The following is a 23527-nucleotide window of genomic DNA, read 5'->3' on the forward strand; positions in this document are numbered from 1 at the left end:
TACATAAATGTGGACTAATGACCTGACCTTCCCTCTGGAGAAACTGCCTCGGTGCTTTTGGGTCAGATGCCCGGGGACTCACTGTTTACATCCACCATCTTGCCAATGTGGTCCCCTGAACCCTCACTCAAGACTACTGTTCCTCGGCTGGGCCAGGGGACTTCACAAACCTAGGAGTCATGTGGGTTCTTCCCTACTTACAGGCCCGCCGAGGCTGCTTGGCTCGAGGGCTCACAGCCTTCCTTGTCGAGGTAGCTAAACTGGAAAGACTGGAAAAGCCCTTTTTGTTCAGTACTGGAAATTGAACCCAGGGCCTTGCACATGACAAGTATACCCTATCATGTCATATGGACCATATACTAAGCCTCACACTGGCAGACTGTAGTTAAATGCTCTACTGCTGACTTCCTCTACCCCTCGCCCCTCCCTGGGGGATCCTAGGCAGGTGCTCTATCACTGAGCCACACCCCAGCCCCTCACTGGGGGATCCTAGGCAGGTGCTCTACCACTGAGCCACACCCCAGCCCCTCACTGGGGGTCCTAGGCAGGTGCTCTACTACTGAGCCACACCCCAGCCCCTCACTGGGGGAATTCTAGGCAGGGGCTCTACCACTGAGCCACACCCCAGCCCCTCACTGGGGGAATTCTAGGCAGGTGCTCTACTACTGAGCCACACCCCAGCCCCTCACTGGGGGATTCTAGGCAGGGGCTCTACCACTGAGCCACACCCCAGCCCCTCACTGGGGGATTCTAGGCAGGTGCTCTACCACTGAGCCACACCCCAGCCCCTCACTGGGGGAGTCTTGGCAGGGGCTCTACCACTGAGCCTCACCCCAGCCCCTCACTGGGGGATTCTAGGCAGGGGCTCTACCATTGAGCCACACCCCCAACTCCTCACTGGGGGATTCTAGGCAATGGCTCTACCACTGAGCCACACCCCAACCCCTCACTGGGGAATTCTAGGCAGGTGCTCTACCACTGAGCCACACCCCAGCCCCTCACTGGCGGATTCTAGGCAGGTGCTCTCCCACTGAGCCACACCCCAGCTCCTCACTGGGGGATTCTAGGCAGGTGCTCTACCACTGAACCGCACCCCAGCCCCTCACTGGGGGATTCTAAGCAGATATTTTATTGCTGAGCTACAACTTCAGCTCTCTCTTTATTTTGACATAGGGTGTCAATTGCCCAGGCTGTATTTGAACTCACTCCACAGCCCAGGCATACTGTAAACTTGCAATCCTCCTGCTTCAGCCCCCTGAGTAGCTGGGATGACAGGTCTGCTTCAATGGGCCCTGATGGAGAGGCTGTCTTATCCAGCACTCATAAATCCTACTCCACTTTTACAGCAGCTCCGTCTGGAGCCACGGGTCCCTGTCTGTTGGTATCAGATGACTGTTTCTCTTGGTAGAGGACTCCTTGGGGACACGCCTTTGTGCACCAAGACCGTCCAATTTTACTACAGAGTCATTTCCTGTTTACCTATGAAGCACCAGGAGTTAACAAGCTGGAGGACTGTCCATCCTTGGGCTACGTGCCTCAAGGCTATGAGCTTCTCAGCAGTGGGAAGGGATTTGCAGCCGGGCATGGGACACAGCAACAGTATGTAAAAGTTCCGTGACAAGCCCCTCTCGGTCTTGAAATTATGTCAACACCTTTTCATGTTTCTCAACAGGACGAGCTTGACTCTCAGTAGACAAATGAAGTGGAAAGACAGGACTGGGTGCCGTCAGCATCCACCTGACGTCCTAAGGAAGGTAACGAGGAGGTGGCAGCCCGTGCGCTCTGATGGGGGCCGAGAGGAGGAGCAGCTGAGACCTGCTTCCTCTCAAGATGGAGGCCAGTGCCATCTCAGTCAGCTCTGGGCCTCAGTTCCCTTCAAATAACTCAAGTCTCCTGAGTGGCAGGGGACAAAAGCATCACAGGCACGGTGAGTTTGCCACCCTTGAAAGGTTTGTAAGGCCATAGAGAAACTGAGGTCTTAGGTCTGTCTGTGTCCCTGATGGTGTCTGAGTCCCACTCTGACATGAAGAGCAGATGCACATTGAAGCTGGAAAGCCCCATGGTCTGTTACTCCGGGAAGGCGCCCTCCCATGGCTCTGTACAGGTGCTCGTGTGTGTACCAGTGCGCGTGCAGGTATGTGTTGTGTGTGTGTGTGTGTGTGTGTGTGTGTTTATATGTGCATGAGTACAGTTGTGCACATCCTAGGGCATATATGTGGAGGTCAGAGGACAACTTCTGGTGTGTGTGTGTGTGTGTGTGTGTGTGTGTGTGTGTGTGTGTGTGTGAGGTGAGCTGGCCCGTGAGCTTCCAGGGAGTCTCCTGTCTCTGTCTCTCATCTCATCATAGCAGTGCTGGTGCTACAGAATCACATTGTTTTATATGCATTCTGGGGATTTGAACTTAGGTCCATATGCTAATACAGAAAGTTCTTTACAGGCTGAGCCATCTCTCTAGCCCCTGACTTGATTCTTCTTTTTTTGAGACAAGGTCCCACTTGCCTGGAACTCTCTGGGTAGGCTAGGCTAGCTGGCCAGCAAGCTCCGGGGATCCTCTCAGCTGTGGCTGGAATTAGGAACACACACTTGCACCTGGTCTCCCCTCGTGGATTTAAGAGGCTGAGTTCAGGCCCTCAGGCTTTCACGGCAAGCACTTTACTGACTGAGCTGTCTCCCGGCTCTGCTTTGTGTGCCTATAGTGGATTCTCAGAAGGCTGCAGGTCAAAAGCCAGGCCAAGACCACCTTCTAGCTCCACTAGCAGGGACACTAACTCCCTACTGAAGCTGGGTAGACAGCGAAGAGCTGAGGGTCTTTGGTAGGGAGGGTCACATGTGCCTTCATCCCCCAACCGCATTTGAAAGTGCTGTCTGTGTCATCAAGGGACAACTTGGAAAACAGGGAATATGACAATGACAAAAGCCATCTATCTAGGACACAGGTCAAGCCTGCTGCAGTCTGTGATGAACTGCAAAGTCCCTGACCCAAGGAGACACAAAGTCAGCATAGAGGCTGCCAGGTGGCCATGGCCTATGGCTTCCTACCTGAGGTCCTGTTCTTTTTCCATATCTTTGCAGACGTTCTGGAAACTTCTCTAAACCCTCCACAGTCTGAACTCCTAGATCCAACCCCACCTAGTGTCTTAGGAGCAGGCTGCGCTTTGAACACAGCAGAATTTGTTTGGTGAGTACCCGTGGATGGGGGTGCAGGGGCACATCCCAGACATCTAGCCTTCAGTGGCTCGGCACAGCCTCCTACCTGGTTCCGTTCTTTTTTGAGAAGGTGCCCTTGACATTGAGGTGGCGGCTGTTGAGCTCCAAGGCGGCAAACCCTCCGTTATCCAGGGTCACTGACTCTTCCATGTTGGAGATGCCCTTACCTAGAGCCGATGGGGAAAGCCAGCGTAAGTCTTAGTCGTGATGCAGGGGAGGGTCAGCCAACACCACAGCTCTTGTGCTCCTGTCGCATGTGACTCTTCAGAAGCATATGGCCTTATCCTCAGCCAGAGCCGAGCTGGGGAGCAAAGCTACACATGCACTTCAGCACTAGAGCAAAACAGCGACACTAGCCTTTCAGTGTTTATCTCGCCGATGCCAAAATGCCAGTATCCTTGCCAATATTTTATGAAAATGTGCTCAGAATGCATACCCTTATTAACAGTCAGGGAAGTCAAATGTTTCACAAGTAACACAAAATTTAAAACTGACAATCATGTAATGAAATTGGAAGTAAACAGTCAAACAAACAAACCACCTTTATATGGGTAAGATAGGTTTAAAAAGCGGGGGGGGGGGGGGCAGGGCTTCCTTCAGAAGGCGATAAAGATGTCCCAGATGGATAGTGGTGATGGTTACACTTGTCTCTGCATTAACCACAGGATTGTAGGCTTTTAAATTAATCTGCAAATGTGCATCTGCGAGGATTCTAACTTTAAAGATTATTACATTTATATTTACATTCATTTATTTGGTGTGTGTCTGTGGTGTATGTGCCACAGCGCCTGTGTGGAGGTGAGAGGACAATTATGAGGAGTTGAGTCTCCTCCCACCTTGCAGGTTCTGGGGATTGAACTCAGGTGTTCAGCCTTGGTAGCAGGTGCCTTTACCTGCTGAGGCATCTCTCCAGTGCTTTGTGATGGTCAATCTTGGTTGACAATTTGTTGGAATTCAGAGTAGCACAGGAGATAAACCTCTGGGCATGTCTGTGGAGGGGTCTCTACAATTAGGCGAGTCCCCACAAAGCACTGGGGCGATAGACACAGGCACTGCCGTGCCCTAGATTTTATGTGGGTGTTGGGGATCTGAACTTTGATCTTTACACTTGCACTGCAAGCACTCTTACTCACCAAGCCATCTCCTTAGCTCCCACCTGGGAAGTTTGCACTAGCACATGTACTCGGTGCTCACACTCTGTCTTCTACCTTCCCAGTGCTGTCTCAGAGATTCCTTCAGGGTGAGGATTTTATCTGGCATGCTCCCAACTATCCTGCTGCTCCTAGGACATTGTCACACACCCTGCCCCGCCGAAACCATGGTAGAGTATATGTTCACGCTGAGGTATATGCCCACGATGGGCACCCTGCACCTTCCATGTGGCTGGATGCTGAGATGGAAAAGCCCATAGACCCAGTGCAGGAAATAGATATAAAGTTGGTCTCTGCTCACGGATGTGACTTGAGGGGTGCTGGGCAGGTGAGAGCAAAGCGAGAGGGGCTAGCAGACAACTAAGCTAAAGTCTCCCCAAGTCACTTTCTGGGAGACAAGCCTCACCTCAGGCTTGTTGGAAGCAACAGCACTTCTGACATGTTCTTTCTTACTCTGTTTTCCAGATAAAAGAGGGGAGGGGGGGGGCACAGACAGAGACACAGAGAAACACAGAGAGAGACCAGAGACAGAGAGAGACAGAAAGAGATGGAGGAGACTATGTTGTTCTGTAACCACATTAGCTTACTAAAATGACATGTCATTCATACATTGTAAATCCCAGGGGAACACAATCAAATTTACAAACACTTGTTAGAAGTGAATTTACACAGAGAAGAAAAAGAATAAACCCTTTCCTTTCAGGAATGAATTGCTAATGTCCCGGCAATGTAGGCGTTCTGTCTTATTAATCTCTCTGGCACAAGGATCTGTGATATTGATGCCTCGGAGGTATCCCTGGGGTCCTGGTTCTGTGGTCCCCAGCGACCCACCTGTCTCCACCTCCCTAGCTCTGGGATTACAAGGTCTGTAGCATCAAGTCCAGCTTTTTCTATGTGAGTGGTGGGGACCTAACTCTGGTCCCCTATGTTTACAGTCAGCACGTTAGTCACCTCTCCAGCTCGTCTTGTGTTCTCTGGCTCAACCATAGCTTTGATAACTCCTGCAAGGTAGAGACTCGGGGTCCGGGAAGTGGAGAGCCACAGGTGCAAAGCTGTTTTTCGGGTTATGGTAAGAAGTGGTCATCCTGGTGGTTATGGGGCTTCTAAAAATCGGAACTATAAAGAGCATCAACCTGAAGTGTTTGGAGTAATGTACTTGTATCTTGCAGAGTCACCACCTTTGCGCAGGCACAGAGTCCTCGCAGTGCCCATAAGGCTGACTCTCACACCACTCTCTACTCCTCTCCCCCAAGATGCGACCCCAGCATTGCCTTCAATGAGCATGCTTCCACTTTGCCTTCTCTTGACCTCCACGTCTAAGAAGCCACGTCACATGAGTGTTCCTGTGGCTGGCTTCATTCCTCCGCCTGCCCACCTACATGTTCATTTCTTTAATGGTGGTGATGGCAGCACACAGAGCTGAGCATGGAGCTCTGCTAGCAAAGAGGGAACAGACCCCTAGAGGGGTCAGAGCTGGAGGAAGCTAAGCAGAGGGAATGGAAAGTGAGGTCCAGGCTCAAGTACATGAGAAAGGCCATAGCATAGGAACATTTCCATCATACTCAGACCCCGAGTGGGTTCCAGCTTATCCCCATCCTCAGAGGAGGAGCTGGGATGAGACTTTACTTGCTTAACACCGATCCTCTCTCTTGTTTAAAAACATGAGCACATAAGAGCAATGGGGTGTGAAAAGAAAGATTTGGGGAGCCCAGCAACTCCAATGTCATGGCTAAGACATATGGCTAATATGAGAGGCAGAAACATCAGGTCTGGAGAGCTTCTTTTTTCTTTGGTAGTGTTGGGGATGAGTGAGTGCTCTACCACTGAGTCACATCACAGCCCCTCACTGGGGGATTCTAGGCAGGGACTCTACCACTGAGCCACACCCCAGCCCCTCACTGGGGGATTCTAGGCAGGTGCTCTACCACTGAGCCACAGCCCAGCCCCTCACTGGGGGATTCTAGGCAGGTGCTCTACCACTGAGCCACACCCCAGCCCCTCACTGGAGGATTCTAGGCAGGTGCTCTACCACTGAGCCACACCCCAGCCCCTCACTGGGGGATTCTAGGCAGGGGCTCTACCACTGAGCCACACCCCAGCCCCTCACTGGGGGATTCTAGGCAGGGGCTCTACCACTGAGCCATACCTCAGCCCCTCACTGGGGGATTCTAGGCAGGTGCTCTACCGTGGAGACACTCATTTCCCTAATATTTATGCACTGTTAAAAAAAGATCCTGGCAGAATCAGCAGAGAGACCAAATGCCAGATCACTGGTGGAAGAGCGAGGGAGACGTCACACCTGTGCCGCAGTTCTTATACTTCTTGCTTTGCCCATGCAGGACCAGTGCGAAGACCACCAGGAGGACGAGGAGGAGGCTGGAGAGCGCCATCACCAATAGGAACCACCACTCCTCATAGAACGGGGCCTCAGCTTGTGCTGTGGAAAAGACCACACAGGATGAGGCTCAATGGCAGCTCCATACAGCATCTCTCCAGAACCTGGCAGCAGGGAAGAGGAGGCGCTGTCATGGCTGTCACAGCTCCATAGACAATCTTCTGGGACTTCCATAAGCTCCATAGCAGGCTTGGGAATCCACCCTTAAGAATTTTTCTGAGTTGGGCATGGTGGCGCATGCCATTAATCCTAGCACTTGGGAGGCAGAGGTTGGTGGATAGCTGGGAGTTCAAGGCCAGCCTGGTCTACAAAGTGAGTCCAGGACAACCAAGGCTACACAGAGAGACCCTGTCTCAAAACACCAAAAAAAAAAAAAAAAAAAAAAAAAAAAAAAATCTGTCTCCTCTATAGAGTCAAGTTTGGGGTAACTGTTAAGTTTCAACTTGGGGAGGACCTAGAATCCCCTACAAGACAAGCCTCTTGGTGCTATAAAGGGTTATCAGGTTGGTCAGTTTAACTGATATGTGCAGAAGATCCCATCTTAACTATAGCACCATTCCCTGGCTGGAGTCCTAGAGTATACATGGTGGCTTGAATAAAAATGGCCCCCAGAGGCCCATAAGGAGTGGCACTGTTAGGAGGTGTGGCCTTGTTGGAGGGGGTGTGGCCTTGTTGGAGGAAGTATGTCACTGGGGGTGGGGTGGGCTTTGAGGTCTCAGATGCTCAAGCCAGGCCCAGTGTCTCACTGTCATTTCCTGCTGCCTACAGACCCAGAAGTGGAACTCTCAGCCACCTCTCGGGCACCATGTCTGCCTGCATGCTGCCATGTAAGAGTTACCGGGGTCATGGTGTCTTTTCACAGCAATAAAACCCTGACTAAGACACTGTGTGAAGGAAGAAAGGGAGCTGAGTGTGCCTTCATTGCTTTCTGCTTCCTGGTTGTCAGTGTGCTGTGAGCAGCTGCCTCAAGCTCCAGGCTCCTTGACTTCCCTACTATGACACACTGTACGGGAGACAGAGCAAACCACTTCTCCTTTAAATTGCCTTTGTCAGGGTATTGTATCACGGCAACAGGAAGGGAAACTAAGTCAGGATGGATGTATACTGGACCATCCTCTCCCACCCCTGCTCTTACCCTTAAGAACATATCCCATGCCTCCTCTGACCCCACCTGCTCAGAAACACTGATGCTGTTTCCCCATCCCGGGCTGAGCCTTCCCTCAGGGGATGCTGTGTACTTTGCTTCATTACACTTGTTGATATCTCCATGGCAACCTGGCCCCAACCATCTCTACCACCCTCTCTCCTCACATCCATCCTTTGACAGTGTCGTGGAGAAATCCGCCCATCCCCTCCCCCGGGCCCCCATCCCCACCTCCTCTATGGGTTCCCATTGGAGACAAGGTGATGACTGAGCCCTTGAGGTCTCTGCATTTGAGGCATATTGCGGGCTCAGATGCCTACTGCGCATCTATAGCTATCTGTTGACTTCCTCTACTGGTCCAGGAGCCCCTGAAGTCTGGGGCTGTGTGATCTGTATTTTCTGTCCCTAGTCAAACTGGGCTGAACTAGGCTCTTCCTGTTCGAACCTGCTTTTGAGACATCTATTCAAAAGTGTTTCATGGAAAAGCTGCGTTGTCAAAGGGTACACGTTTTCTTTCCTGTTTATTCTGTTCTGTGCACTGAGAGGGGGAAATGGGAAAATGTCTTCTCTGCAGGTGCTGGACAGCCCTAGGGCCCCACTCCTGCCTTTCAGGGGTATCCCTGTGGGGGAGCTTGTTAAATGGCACCGAGGGCCCCGAATGATGAGCCACACTTACAGGCAGAGCCGGGGGTCTGCCTCCAGCTGCCAAAACCTGCAGAAAACACATCCACCTTCGCATTAAGCATCTCACTGGCTGGATGACGAATGAGGGCATGCTGGGAATAAAGGGGAAATTGGCTTTGGATAATGGTACACCACAGGGTTTCTCAGGCGATGACAGTGTTTTGAATCCAAAGGATGTAAGTGGGGTGTCTGGCTGTGCATTCAATATCCTGTATAGCAAGTCCCGTGACTCTCAAGCTGGCCACCCAGGCGTGTTGGCCTGCTCTTCCGCTTGGTGGGGGGGGGTGGGGGGAGAGGCCTCAGCTGTCCTGTGGGGGCAGTTCTCATGCCAGGGCCTGGGTCCTGATGCAAGAAAGGCCAGTGGGTGACGGCAGCTAGGGTTTCTAAAGGATGCCGTGAACTGACTACAGTCCCCATGGCAGCCACTGCTGGCTTGGATGCTGTGGGATCTCGGAAGTGTTTGCAGATGTTGCCCTGTGGTGGTGGTGGTGGTGGTGAGGGAGCTGCATTCCACCTGCTCTATGCTGTGTGGGGTTCAAGGCCACATGAGCACGAAGCTGCTTCTTGGCAGTTTTTCCTTTTCCGTGTGTGTGTTTGTGTGTGTGTGTAGGCCAGAGGTCAACCACGGGTGTCATCCTTAGGAACACCCCCCCACCTCCTTTTAGACAGGGTCCCTCACTCGACTGAAGCTCACTGATCAGGCCCCAAGGATCCCCCCTCTGCCTCTGCAGAGCAGACACTGCAAACGCATGCCACCGTGCCTGGTTTTTTTTTTTTTTTTTTTTTTTTTTTTTGATGTGGGTCCTGACACAGCCCGGGATGGCACTCTCTCACTTTGTCTGTTCAGGGTCCTTACCAGTAGCTCAGAGTCTGAGGGTTCAGCTCTAAGAAAGCTGTCCCGGGAAGGGGTTGCCTAGTGCAGAGGGTCTGCACTGTGTTCCCCACTGCAATCTGCAGCAGCTCCTCCTCCCAGCCGGAGGGCGTGCCAGCCTCTCAGCGCCTACCCTCTCCTCTCACGGGAAAAAAAAAAAAAATGAGTGCTTCCACTCTATACATCTGTCTATTGAAGAAAGGCAGCGGCCCTCCCCTATCCCGAAAGGCTTACCTGACACTGCCATGGAAGGGCGGCTGGGCTCCCCAAAGCCCGCCTTGTTCACAGCTACCACCCGAAACTCGTAGGTCACCCCTTGCCGCAGCTTGTCCAGGCCCACGGTGTATGATGTGGCGCTCCGGGGAATGTCCTTTGCAAACATGTCCCACAAGCCTTCATCTGCAAGAGGGGTCAGAGATGGAGCAGGGGGTCAGGGCAGCTCTTCTAGAGATGAGCTTGCAGCTGCCTGTGACAGGGCATCTGATGCCAGCCTCAGAGGCTGGAGAGGCGTGCCTCCTTCTTCAGCAAACGCCCCGGAGTAGCTAGCTGGGCTTAAAGATTTCTTTATTTGTTATTATATTCGTTTATTTTGTGAGGGGGTGTGGGCGCGCCAGAGTGCACTTGTGGAGATCAAAAGACAACTTGCGGGGCTCCTACCATTGTGTGCGCTCTGACCCTGAAATCAGGGCATCAGACTTGACTGAACCATCTCATTTTTCTGGAGCACCTCTTTGTTTGTTTGTGTTTGTTTTTCCGAGGCAGGGTTTCTCTGTGTAGCCTCGGCTGTCCTGGACTCACTTTGTAGACCAGGCTGGCCTCGAACTCACAGCGATTCGCCTGCCTCTGCCTCCCGAGTGCTGGGATTAAAGGCGTGCGCCACCACCGCCTGGCTGAGTTGCATTTTCTTACCTCTCCCCTTCTCTTATATTCTCATGGGTTCCAGTCCTTCCTGGTTCCCACTTGATGTCACCTTAGGGACACTGGCCCCCTTCTGGCTTGCTGCTGCCCCTTCTCTGATTTCCCTACACACCCCATTGCTGTCCCCGTCGATCCTGTTCTTGACCTCCAGACAGCTGGGAGCTAGCAGGTCACCAGCTGGCTTTGTACTCATCACAGGTTCCAACCTCGCTCTGTCTGGAAACAAAACCCAGGCAGCAGGGTTAAGGGGACAGTTTAAGGCACAGCTTCCTTCCAGCACTGTGGTGGCGCGGCGTTCGCCTGCCCTGTGGACGGGATGGCCATGGGTGGTCCTGGGACGGCTGCAACCTATCTGCCCTGGGGGTCACCTCTTTCAGAGCGAAGGGTTGGACTATGTGGGAAATGCAAGCCTGGCACACGGCTGGGGACAGCACTCCATGCTCTCTGCTGGGAATTAGACCCTGGTCTTTGCCTTGAAGGCCACTTCCTAGATGAAATCTGAATTTCATTGACTCTTATTAATGCCGAGTGTCTTGAGCACCCACAGTGTTAAGCCTGCCCTAAGTGCAGAGTGAGTGGTTTGTGCTCACCCACAACTGTTAGCGATTGAACCCAGGTGTGCTTCATGGCTGAGCCACTCTCTCAACCTTTCACTGAAGGCTTCTAGGCAGGTGCTCTACTGCTGAGTTATACCCAAGTCTGACATTTTTAGCCAGTGGTCTGGTGCTATCGTTATGCATTAAAAAAAAAAAAAAAAAGATTTTGTATTCTGGACAGATTTGCAAATATGCGTTCTCAGCAACACCATTCACAGTGCCAAAAGGTAGAAACTACCCAAGTGGTGCATGGACAGACAAAGGCCAAACAAACTGCTGTGTGTGCACATAATGGACTATTACTCCACTTTTAAAACGGAGGGATTCTGACAATATGCATAAATGCTGAGGAGAAGACGCCCACTGACGTCATCCAGTCACAAGGGCCATATACTTCACAAATTTTGTTTAGACGAGGTTCCTAGGGTTGCTCAAGTGCTGGAGACAGAATGTAGAATGGGGGTGGGGGAGGTGTTCCAGGAACCGGAACTCAGTGGTTTCCAAGATGGAAGGTGGATGGTGGCGATGGGTACACAGCACCAGGAAGCTACTCAAGGCTACATTTAAATAAGGTTAAAGTGTGGCTGGGGAGATGGCTCAGGGGAAAAGCATGTGTTGCACCAATGTGGGGACCTGAGTTCAATCCCCAGTACCCATTAAGAAGCTGGGTGTGGAAGCACACACTTGTCACCTCAGAGCTGATTGGCTGATCTTCAGCACTTAATGGCCAGTCAGGTTGACCTAATGGGTCAGTCCAGGTCAGAGAGAGAGAGAGAGACCTTGTGGAGACTGAGAAATGACACCCAAGGTTGACTCCTGGCCTCCATTCGGACACACACACACACACACACACACACACACACACACACACACACACACACACACACACACACATACACACACACACACACCATACACATTAAAGTGGTGACGTTTATGTATAGTTTTCCATAGTAGGTAAAGACTAAATTTATGTAAATTCTGATATTTAGAAAAACACTAATAAAATCCAAGCCAGAAAACATGTTATATAGGAAGAAGAAAAAGGTGAATGGCTTTGGTTCTTAAGCACCAACCGACAGAGCTAAGGTCATGATGGTACATGCTTGTAATCCCAGCACTCTGGTGGCGGAGGCAGGAGGAACAGTAGTTCAAGTCACCCTTGGGTTCATAGCAAGTTCTAGGGTAGCCTGGGCTACATGAGGTCATGTCTCAACAATTGACGATGATGACAACGATGACGACAATGATGACAACAACAATGAACCAAAAACCCCAATGCACTGTGGCTGAACAAACTAACTACATATAGCGTTAGTGCAAAGCTTGGTCCTGTCACTGGCTGTGCAACCTTAGGCAGAGCATGCAACTTCTCTGGCCCTTGTCTGTCAAACGGTGATAACAGAGGTACCTATAGTGTAGGCTTCCCTTGAGGATCCAAATGTTTTTATTTATAAAGTGCTCAGCACACGGCTTCACACGCAGTTGGCGCAACATGAGTGATTGCAAATAAAATATAAATGATTCCCGGAGGAGGCCGTTGCTAAAAGGTGGGCGCACAGCCCAAACTGCTTCTATGATGTAGAAGCCCTTCGCAAGTTCAATTTCCTCTTACAGGCGAAAGTGTGCAGAACTTGAAAAAGCAGGCGATCTGGGGAGGAAAAGTCCCACTGAATATACATGCGCACGCACTCGCTGTTTTTATGGCCCTGGGGTGATGGGAAGCAGAGCCTTCCCACGGAAGATGCACTCGGATGGGTTAGCTCCATGGTAAACAGGAGGAGATTACCAGTGTGTGAGCCTCTGTTTGCTTCAGGGTGTAGACTCTGCCCTGGCGAAGCCCTGATAGTCACAGGTTAATGAACAAGGTGGTGCTGACGGTTTGGAAGGCATCAGCAGAGACCAGAGCCTTGTGATTTGCTCCTACATACTCACATAATTGGTCGTTGTTCATCAAGAGACCCGTCAAGGGTGGTAATGTCACAACGGCAAACCGTAGCGTGGGTGGTCCCTCCTCTTACCTAAAATAACAAGGCTTATGGGCACAGAATGGGTGCCACTGTGGCTCATATATATTTTCAAATATTTATTTTGATTCTTGTGTATGTGTTTTCATGTGATTTATGTTCTGTATGTGCAGGTGCCTTTGGGGTCCAGAGAAAGGTGTTGGATCCACTGGAGCTGGAGTTACAGGCAGTAGTAAGCCTGAAAGTGATGCCAGAAACTAAACTCAGGTCCTGTGCAGGAGCAGCAAGTGACCTTAACTACCGAACAACCTCTCCTGCTCTGGTGTACGTCTCTTGCATGAAGTTTGCTTAAGAACAGTCTGGATAGTGCATTTAATACACGTGGTCTGAAGAGCCCTAGGACCCCCTCTGATGCCTCCTTGTTCTCCTACAAATATTCGCAGCCCACTTTGTGGTGGGATACTCTTCTGTCCTTCAGCAGGCCAGGAGAGTCTCTGTTCTTAGAGGCTATGGACAGTCCACGGACAGGAGGGAGAGAGAAAGCAAGGCCGTGTCCTGACCCCCTTTCTCCATCCCACATCCCAGGGAGGGACAGCTGCTCTCTCTGTCCATGGCTTACAGAGCAGGTGCTCAGTTCACTTCACTGGCTGTACCCTAGGGTTCTTGACTTTTTAAAGGACTCAGTAAACATTGATTCTTATAGTCTGTCTCCCCATCAACCTACCCAAATACATTCATACATCTCCACAACCCACGCATTCATCCACTTGTCACACACGCATTTACTCAGTTTCCCTCCCAGTCATCTCCTATCCACACCCATTCACTCATCTATCCACTTATTCACTGACCTACCCACCCATCTACCTACCCATCCATCCATTTACCCACTTATGCACTCACTCCCCAATCCAGCTATCAACCCACCTACCATCCATCCATCAACCCACCTACCATCTATCCTTCAACCCACCAAGTACCCAGCTATCAACCCACCTACCATCCATTCATCCATCCATCAACCACCTACCATCCTTCTATCAACCCACCTATACCATCCATCCATCAACCAGCGACCAGCCACGGAGGCAGGCCACCTATCCATTCATATATGCACCTATTTACCAAGACACCCATACACCTGCGGGGCACGCACACACCCAGGGACACCCACGCACGCACCCACGCACGCACGCACCCACTCACCCACCCACGCACGCACGCACGGAGCCGCGCCACGCACCCACCCACGCACGCACGCACGCACGCACCCACGCACGCACGCACTCACCCACGCACCCACCCACGCAGCCACGCACGCACGCACGCAGGACGCACGCACGCACCCACGCACTCACGCACCCACGCACGCACGCACCCACGCACGCACCCACGCACCACGCACGCACCCATCACTCACGCACGCACCCACCCACGCCGCACCCACGCACGCACCGCACGCACTGACCCACGCACTCACACGCACCACACCCACTCACGCACCCACACGCACGCACCCACGCACGCACGCACCCACCCACCCACGCAGCCACGCACTGGCCGCACCACTCACTCACCCACGCACGCACGCACCCACCCACGCACGCACCACCCACGCATCCACGCACTCACGCACGCACCCACCCACGCACTCACCCACGCACGCACGCACCCACTCACTCACTCACTCACTCACACCCCCACCCTCACCCACGCCACGCACTCACTCCCACCCACTCATCCACGCATACTCACTCACTCACTCACCACTCATCACCCACTCACGCACTCACTCACCCACCCTCACTCACCCACCCACTCACTCACCCACTCACTCACCCACCCACTCACTCACCCACTCACTCACCCACCCACTCACCCACTCACTTACTCACTCACTCACTCACCCACTCACTCACTCACCCACCCACTCACTCACCGACCCACTCACCCACTCACTTACTCACTCACCCACTCACTCACTCACTCACCCACTCACTCACTCACCCACCCACTCACTCACCCACTCACTTACTCACTCACTCACCCACTCACTCACTCACTCACGCACCCACGCACCCACCCACGCACTCACCCACGCACCCACGCACTCACTCACCCACCCACTGCACGCACCCACTCACTCACCCACCCACTCACCCACTCACCCACTCACTCACCCACCCACTCACTCACCCACTCACCCACTCACTCACTTACTCACTCACCCACCCACTCACTCACCCACTCACTCACCCACCCACTCACCCACTCACCTACTCACTCACCCACCCACTCACTCACCCACTCACTCACTCACTCACCTACTCACTCACCGCACTCACTGCACCTCACCCACCACTCATCAATCACAACCCACACTTCACTCACCCACCACTCACCCACTCACCTACACCCACTACACACACCTACACTCACTCATTCACTCACTCACTCATCTATCCATCTAATTCCTCCACCCACCCATTCACCTACCTACTCACTCACTTATCCACTCATCCACTCATCCACCCACCCGTCATTCTGCCCACCAACCTAATCATTCATTCACACCTCATCTACCTACCCATCTGTTCCCCCCTCCAGGCAGCCATCTTTGCTTCCCATGGCCTCTCTCAGGCCCCAACTCCATCAGACTTTCCGTAAATGACAACCACCCCTGTTTTACTTTGTGCTTAGCTCCAAGGCCCTAAATGTTGAGTGCATCATGGCATGTTTTCCACTAAAAAGCTAATGCTATGCTATGAGAGTCTAAGGACGGACATACAACCAACTGGGTGTTGGTTGACGTTAAATGGGAGCGCCGGAGCCTGGAGCATTTCCATTGCATCTGAGGGCTGACCACCTTTGTGGCAAGCTCTCTCAGTGTCCTCTGGATTCATGTTTCCTTAGTGCTCTCCTGTCACTGGGGACAAACATGATTTCCCCTGCTTCTATTGTCACCCAAAGACTACATTTTACTTTAAGAGCTCTGCCATAGCTCCAAGAACTCCGTGCATTTTTTATAAAAACATTTTAAAATACTGATATAGGATCTCAACACTGAGCCATTTATCCAGCAGTCTACTTAGACTAAAAAAACGGGGTGGGTGGGGGTGCCAAGATAATTTCCTTCTGAATTAAAAGAAAATATTTGCATTTTTATTTTGTTTAATTCTGTCTTCTAAAATTAGCATTTTATACTTGGATTATAATTCACTGGGCTATTTATCTATACCAATATTTACACGGTGATCACCAGTGGGTTAAAAAAAAAAAAAAAACTCTGGCAGCTGGGAGAGCGGCCACTGTTTCCCAACTGTGGGTTGTTTTTTTCTCATTTTTATTATGCTGCTAAATATCTCAATAAATCAGTGATGGAGAAAATACCTCCACAAATTTGTGAGAAAAATAACATTACAGGACTATTAACAATAATGAGATTTGTGTAACTGATTTTCCTTGTACCAGGAAGATCCCCAGTGCCTGGACTTCCATCTCAATCAGAGCAGGAGAGGACAGTATGACTGTGCTTTCCACAAGAAAACCCTGGATATTTAGTGTGGGTGACCCGCTTGTCATCACCGCAAGAAACCTGTGACACGGCTAGAAGAGAGTTACCACCTGTCTCACAGCATACACAAGGTCAGGTCTCTACTGGCTGATCCCAGATCCCAGAGGATGAATTCTTCATGATAGGTCTCCTGGGTGACTGGCTCCCTGGGCAGTGGGTCCCCTGGGTGGCAGGTCTGTTGTGTAGCTGGTCTCCTGAGTGACTGACATGTCTCCTGGTTGATTTACTGGTCCCCTGGGTGACAGGTGCATCTCCTGACTGACTTGATCAGTCAGTGCCCTGAGTGATGGTTCTCCTGGGTGATGGGTCTCTTAGATGGTCCCTGGGTGATTAACATGTGTCGGCTTGCTCTTCTGCCTGACCCCTAGATGCCGGAGCCACTGGCAGCATCAGCAGAGAACAACCAAGGGTGACTCTGGTCCCTGAATAACTGACCCTCTGGGTGACTGATCTGCGATGACTGATACCCTACTGATTGATCCTTTCATCAATGGTCCTCAAATGACCGATGCCTGGATGAGTCCCCGGGCGAGGGATCCTTGGATAATCTTCCGTGATGAACTCCCCGATGAAGGATTATCAACCTTGCTTTTTAGCACACTGTCAAAGAAAGTCTGCCTCGAGGTTTTTTTGGTTTTTTTGTTTTCCCAAGACAAGGTCTCTCTGTATAGTCTTGGCTGTCTTGGACTCGCTTTGGAGACCAGGCTGGCCTCGAGCTCACAGCGATCTACTTGCCTCTGTCTCCCGAGTGCTGGGGTTAAAGGCTTGCGCCACCACCGCCTGGCTCAATGCCTCGAGGTCTTAAGAAAGCAGCGAAGCTCCAGGATGGAGACTGCCAATGTTCCTAAGGAAGTGTCACTGTCACCCAAGACCTAACATCCCGCTTGGGTGAGGGGAACTAGGGTGCTCACAGACTCTGTGCCTTTCTTCCTCCATTGTGTTGTCCACCCTTAGAAAGGCAGAATGGAGGGCCTAAAAACAGAAGGTGCTTCTGGTACAGAACACACCTGCAGTCAAAGGCTACGTAAGCTTCTCCCTAGAGGATGGAGTTGAGTCAGCCTGGAGCTCTCCATCCTGGCACCTCCCCAGCCCCAAGGTAGGGGATGCGTTTGCTTTTCTGAATTAAGACAAAGCCCAATGCAGCATGACCGAGGGGCCTTCGCTGGATGTATCCCCACCAGCGCCTAGGCGTGAGCGCCGCCACAGGTATCAGGATGGACGGTCTGCCAATACAGAAGTTTGATTTCACGGCCAATTAAACAGGGTCTCCGTGCTGAATGAAACTGTCACTCACCACAGAGACTGCGGGTTCCACTAACTCGAGCCAGCCAACAGCCTGACCGTCAGCCTGCAGCGCTGGCCAAGTGAGTGGATGCCTGGCAGTCCGTTACTTCTCGGAGTGCTGTCTGTCGTTTCTCTCTGCGTGGAATGGTCAAGCTAGGGGGTGAGGCTTAAACAATAGGCTAAATACGGCTGCTAATAAAATGCCTTTTGTCTGGTCCTTGTTCAAGGTAGCAGACAGCATTGGGAGTGTGTATCAAGGCAGGGATGGCCAATGAAGGAGACTGACCCAGGAAAAGGAGGACACCAAGGCATTTGATGCTCATGGGAGGGAGAGGGGGAGATGAGGGGGGAGAAGAAAGGAGAGGGAAAGAGAGAGGGGAGATGAGGGGGGAGAAGAAAGGAGAGGGAAAGAGAGAGGGGGCAGGGAGAGGGAGAGAGGTTCACTTGCTATACCTGCTGACATGGGGCTGTCCAGATTCAATGAGTATGAACTTGTTTATTTACTTAACCTGTGTGCACATTGCATGTGTGCGCATATATGCATGTTTAGGGCAGAAGAAAACCTCAGGTGTCACTTGTCAGGTACTGTCTCCTCTGGTTTCAGAGGCAGGGTCTCTCAGTGGCCTTGGCTGGCTGACTGAGCTAGGCTGACTCTCCAGAGAGCCTCAGGGAATCTGTCTGTCTTCATCTTTGCCCCCCGCCCCAGCAGTGGGTTTATAAGCATGCACCACCATGCCTGGCTTTATTTAGCATGGATTCTAGGAATCAAATTCAAGTCATTGTGCTTGCCCGGCGAGCACCTTATCAACGGAGCGGTCTCCCCAGCTCAGTACTAGTTTACTTCTGAAACATGGTTTACCTATCTGGGTAGCCTAGGCTAGCCTGGGATTCTCCTCCTCCCTCGTCCTCTGGAATGCTGGGAAGATAGGTCTGCACCACGCCAGGCTTGGTAATACTGATTTTTTTCCTGGTTCAGTTAGAAGTCACCTCGCCAAGAATTGAAAATGAACACAATGGATGGGAAAGGATTTGGGGTGCACCCACGGGGGAGCTGAGGGTAGACGGGCCTTGTTGCCCCCCCCCCCCCCGCTTCCGCACCCCCCCTCCCAGTCCTCGCCGCCTGCAGGCTAAAGCATCATCTGTGAACACGACAATGCAACGTCTGCCTGCCTTGGGTGCGTCCTAAATATATATTTCATGGCTGCTTTGGAGAGGCAAGTATATTTATAGTGCCTTTAGTGCCATTCCAGTGTATTGTGTAAATATGTAAATTAGGCTCTGAGAGCTACACAGCAAAATGCCTTGGAATAATTTGCGTAAATAAATCATTCGAGTCTGCCCACCACATAGCTGCTTTCCAGATGCCTTTTGCAACACAATTCCAGGGGAGACTCGTTCAGAATTCTGAGAGATGAACCAGCTGGTCAGCCTTCCCGATAGAGCTCAATGGCCATGCGCTCAGGCTGCACCCTGGGACCACCCTCACTGGAATAAGAGATTCTGTGACTTGGTCTGATGCTACCGCCATTAGCTGCTGCTGGGTGCACTGGCCATGGGCTCTTCAGCAAAACCTTCAGGGGGTGAAGACTGGGAGAGGGACAGATGGGGGCGGGGCACAGTGTTGATGGGTCTGACTTCACGGGGGGGGGGGGGGGGGGGCAGGCAGGGATATGGCTGGGCAGGGACATATCAACCTGAACAGACCATCTGGGTCCTGGGACGCCTACCACTAAGTGTCTCTGTGCCCCGAGATGCCAGGCGGGCAGTCTCTGCATGAAGTAGGGCTCCGCCCGGAGAAGGGCTTGCCAGAGAGCTTCAGTGGAGAAAATGTGACGATACGGTCTTTAATGGTTTGTGTAATGAGGCCTGAAATAGATGACAGCTGAGATCCAGAGGCCCCTGGGTTCCAGCAAGGTGTTTAAATATTGACGATCTATAAAAGCTTGCATGTCGCTGTGAGCTGTGGCTAGCCTGCGTTGCAAAGGGGACGGGGCATCTTGCTGTGTGTGTGTGTGTGTGTGTGTTTTTTTTTTCCCCAATGGAAGGCCCTGGTCCAGCAGCCACCATCGTCAGTTAGCAGGATTCACAAGGGAATATGGTTGGCAACTCTCTTCTAGTGTTGGTTGCAGGACAGCAACAAAAGCCAACGCTGAACACAGTCACTGCAGAGAGCTGGCTGGCTGTCCCTGGGGTCATGGTGGGGACCAAATGATCACAGAAGGCCCAGCACCTTTACTGATTTGAGAACCCCGGGCTCTAGAGCTGGCCAATGCCTTGCTCCTCAGAAATCATTTTCGGCCCGTGGTTCAGCAAGTTAGAGCCATGACTTCCCCTTGTTTTCCATTCTCCTCCCTCTCTCCCTCCCTCCTTCCCTCCTTCCCCCCCTCTCTCCCTCCCTCCACCCTTTGTGTGTTTTCATTCTCTGACCGTCTCACATCTTACAAAATGTTTCCCACTACCATCCAGGAATAATTTTTAAAGATCTGTTTGTTTTGTGTATGTGTGTGGGTAAGGGCGTGTCCGTGCAAGCTCTTGCGTCTTGGTCCAACAGCCTCCTTAAACACCAGACCAAAATGGCTCCTAACACAAAAGCGCGTCTAGCATTGGGAAAGAAGCTCCTTCCTGAAGCATGCTTGGTGCTTTCACCCGTGTCCACCATCATCTATTTCTTGTGAGCTGTGTAACTGGTCGAAGTTCACAGTGACACTGCTGCTTAGCATTCTCTACGTCTGGTGACAAGACCCACCACCACCACCACCACCGCCACCTCGCCCCGCCGAGCTCCCAGTGGTAATACGCAACTCAAACCATCAGACACTTGTTTTCCAATACCATCCACCCTTCATTATTGAAACCAAACGGGGCTTTCACACACAGGTAGGTTGGAATGCAGATTAGTCCTGTCACTATGGAGAACAGGATGGAGGGTCCTCAGAAAGCTAAAAACAAAACTGCAGTTGGTCCAGTGCTCTGGGTGCCGGGTCTCTCCTGCCATCATGTGCTGCCTGCAGTGCCTGCAGTGAGGCTGCCAGCCCTCAGACCCCACAGTTCTCTTGTCTCCACCTCCGCCAGCCCTGGGTTACAGGAACAGGTGCACACACGCACAGCCACGTGCTGATGTGGTGCTATGGATTTGAACCCAGGTCCTCATGCTTCTTACTCACCGGGCCATCTCCCAAAACCCGCGGATGGACCTTAGCCCTCATTTCCAGGAGCCTGAAAGGCACAGCAGTTGATGTGTCATTTTGTCTATTAATAAGGACGTTTTATAATTATCCGAAGTGTGCAAGGCTCTTTCCACAGGCTGCCAGCATTAGACCCCTGAGATGGTCCCTGAAACACTTCTAGGTCTTCCTGATGAGCTGAAATGTCTTCGAGTGTCCTTCGCCTCTCATCTATCCTTCTCTGAGAGTGACAATTATCATCTTTTGGAGTGTCATGCGGCTAAGGCATCAGAAATTGAATGCCCAAGAGGTTAACAGCACAGCTGTGGTTACTGGGCACTAAGAAGGGGGACAAGAAACGGGCATCATCTTCCACAGATGCCTCCTACCTCAGCCCTGCTAGAAGAATGCAGGGAGAGGAGGCCAGAGGCCCCCACGGGCCACCACCATCAGCGTGACCGAAATACCACCATGTGGGTAGTGCCTGGCTCTGGCGTCCAGGCGGAAGCGCACAGCACCATCGCTCCTACCTGACGGCCTGGCTTCAATGACGTAGCCTGTAGTGGGAGTGTTCCCGGGGTTTCCCTCAGTCCACTGCAGGGTCAGCTCGGAGGCAGATTTGGTGACAAGGATGTTTCTTGGAGAGCCTGGGGACCCTGTAGGATAAAAAGAGCAAAAGAAAGTAGGCAATGGGCTTGAGGGGACTGGTGACCCCTCAGTAGGGACAGAAGTCTAAATTTATTTGTATTAAATATTTTAAACTTTCTTTTTTTCTCTATATATTTATGGAGTGTGTGTGTGTGTGTGTGTGTGTGTGTGTGTGTGTGTGTGTGTGTGTGTGTGTGTGTGTGTGTTGGTGCCTGCAGAGAACAGAAGAGGGCGCCAGAGCTCTTGGATCATCAGTTCTCAACCTGTGGATCACGACCCTTTTGAGGTCGCACGTCAGATAACCTGTACATCAGATATTTACATTACAATCCATAACAGCAGCAAACTTACCGTTATGAAGTAGCATTGAAATAATTTTATGTTTGCGGGGGGGGGGGTCACCACAGCATGAGGAACTGTATTAAAGGGTCATAGCATTAGGAAGGTTGAGAGCCACTGCCTTAGATCCAAAGTGATCATCAGTGGTTGTGTGTCACCCTCATGGGCACTGGGAGCTGAACTTAAGGTGCTCTGCAAGAGCGGCAGGTGCTCTTAACCACTGAACCATCTCTCCAGCCCAAGAGCGTTTTTATCAAGACAGGGTTAGCCTTAACCTTAGGGTCTCCCCACCCTCCACATGTTGGGGTGACAGGCGCCAGCCGCCCTGTCTCCCTGCCCAGGTCTCCTTCCCTCATCCCACCACGGGTTTGGTAGGAAGAGTGCTGGGGTCAATGCACACTGAGAACGCAGGACCCAGAGAGAGTGGTTCAGAAGGGCCAGCCACACCACTGTCCCTGCTGTGATGGAGCGATGACAAGCTGTGCAGGAAGATGTGGGGAACAGGTGGTGCTCTCTGCCAGCCGGACCTCAAAGCGTCTGTCTCTTTTGTGCCTACACTTAGCTTTGGGTTTTACACATTCATAAGGAAAATGTTTTTGAATGATGGATGAGTAAGGACACAGGGTGCTGAGAGACACGTTGGTGAGCCTTAGAACACGGTGTGTGCCCGCGCGCGCGTGTGTATGTTGGCGTATAGGAGAAAAGCTTCGAATGCCCAGTGAACTCCAAAGTTGACTCATGATAAATAAGTTAAAAAGCTGGACTGGAGACGCGGCTGTGTCAGCGAAGGCCCCGCTGCCCAAGCATGCGGCCCCGGCTGTGCATCCCTAGTGACCATGTCAGAGCTCAGCGCATTTGTGTGCATCTTCAGTCCTAGCCCGTGAGACCGGTGCTGGATGCAGGTGCATTCTTGGAGCTCACTGGCCACCCTGTCCCGTAGTTAGTGAGTACGGGGTTCATGGAGAGACCCTATCTCCAAAAATAGGTGAAAGAGTGATAGGTAAAGACCCTTGCCATGGTCTTCTGGCGTTTACAGGTACACACTGTGCTTGTAGACAGCAGTCCACACATTCACCACACACATGCACACACATACACACAATTAATAAAAAGGAGTTGGGACTGGCTGTGCACCTGTAATCCTAGCAGAGAATAGGTGGAAAAGGAAGATCCCCGAGACTCATCAACTAGTCTAGGGAAATCGGCAAGCCAGGGCCAGAGAGAGCCTTCCTCAAGAAACAAGGTGGAAGGCATGGAAGAAAATGCCCGATGTCAACCTCTGGCTTTCACAGGCACACACACATGCACACACATGAACGCACGCACAAATAGATACACACACATACTTAAACCAGGAGGGAAACGGGGCACAGACAGACAGCCCAGGCCAGGAGTTGCCCAGTGCTATTCTTCAAACAGTGGTCTGCTGCCCGCTGACCGGACAGGAGCGGAGGGGCTGCTAACGTGGACCAGCCCTCCCCCATGACTCGGGAACCCTGGCAGCCTCTTGTTTGCTTTGCTTCAAAAATAGGATTCATAGCTGGACACGGTGGTGCACGCCTGTCATCCTAGCACTTGGGAAACC

General features: G+C 51.8%; 1 protein-coding gene across 1 annotated transcript in view; it reads right to left on the reverse strand.

Moving 5' to 3' along the window:
* Nucleotides 1–23527, reverse strand: part of Sdk1 (sidekick cell adhesion molecule 1) — a 952579-nt gene that overhangs the window by 13092 nt on the left and 915960 nt on the right. Inside the window, exons 40-43 of the mRNA XM_051161155.1 lie at nt 21486–21611; nt 9687–9851; nt 6658–6795; nt 3254–3374 (exon numbers count right to left, since the gene is read on the reverse strand). Coding sequence (XP_051017112.1) covers nt 3254–3374; nt 6658–6795; nt 9687–9851; nt 21486–21611 — 550 coding nt within the window. The remainder of the gene's footprint in view (nt 1–3253; nt 3375–6657; nt 6796–9686; nt 9852–21485; nt 21612–23527) is intronic.

This window comes from Acomys russatus, chromosome 19 (assembly GCF_903995435.1).
Source record: "Acomys russatus chromosome 19, mAcoRus1.1, whole genome shotgun sequence".
NCBI classification, from domain to species: domain Eukaryota; kingdom Metazoa; phylum Chordata; class Mammalia; order Rodentia; family Muridae; genus Acomys; species Acomys russatus.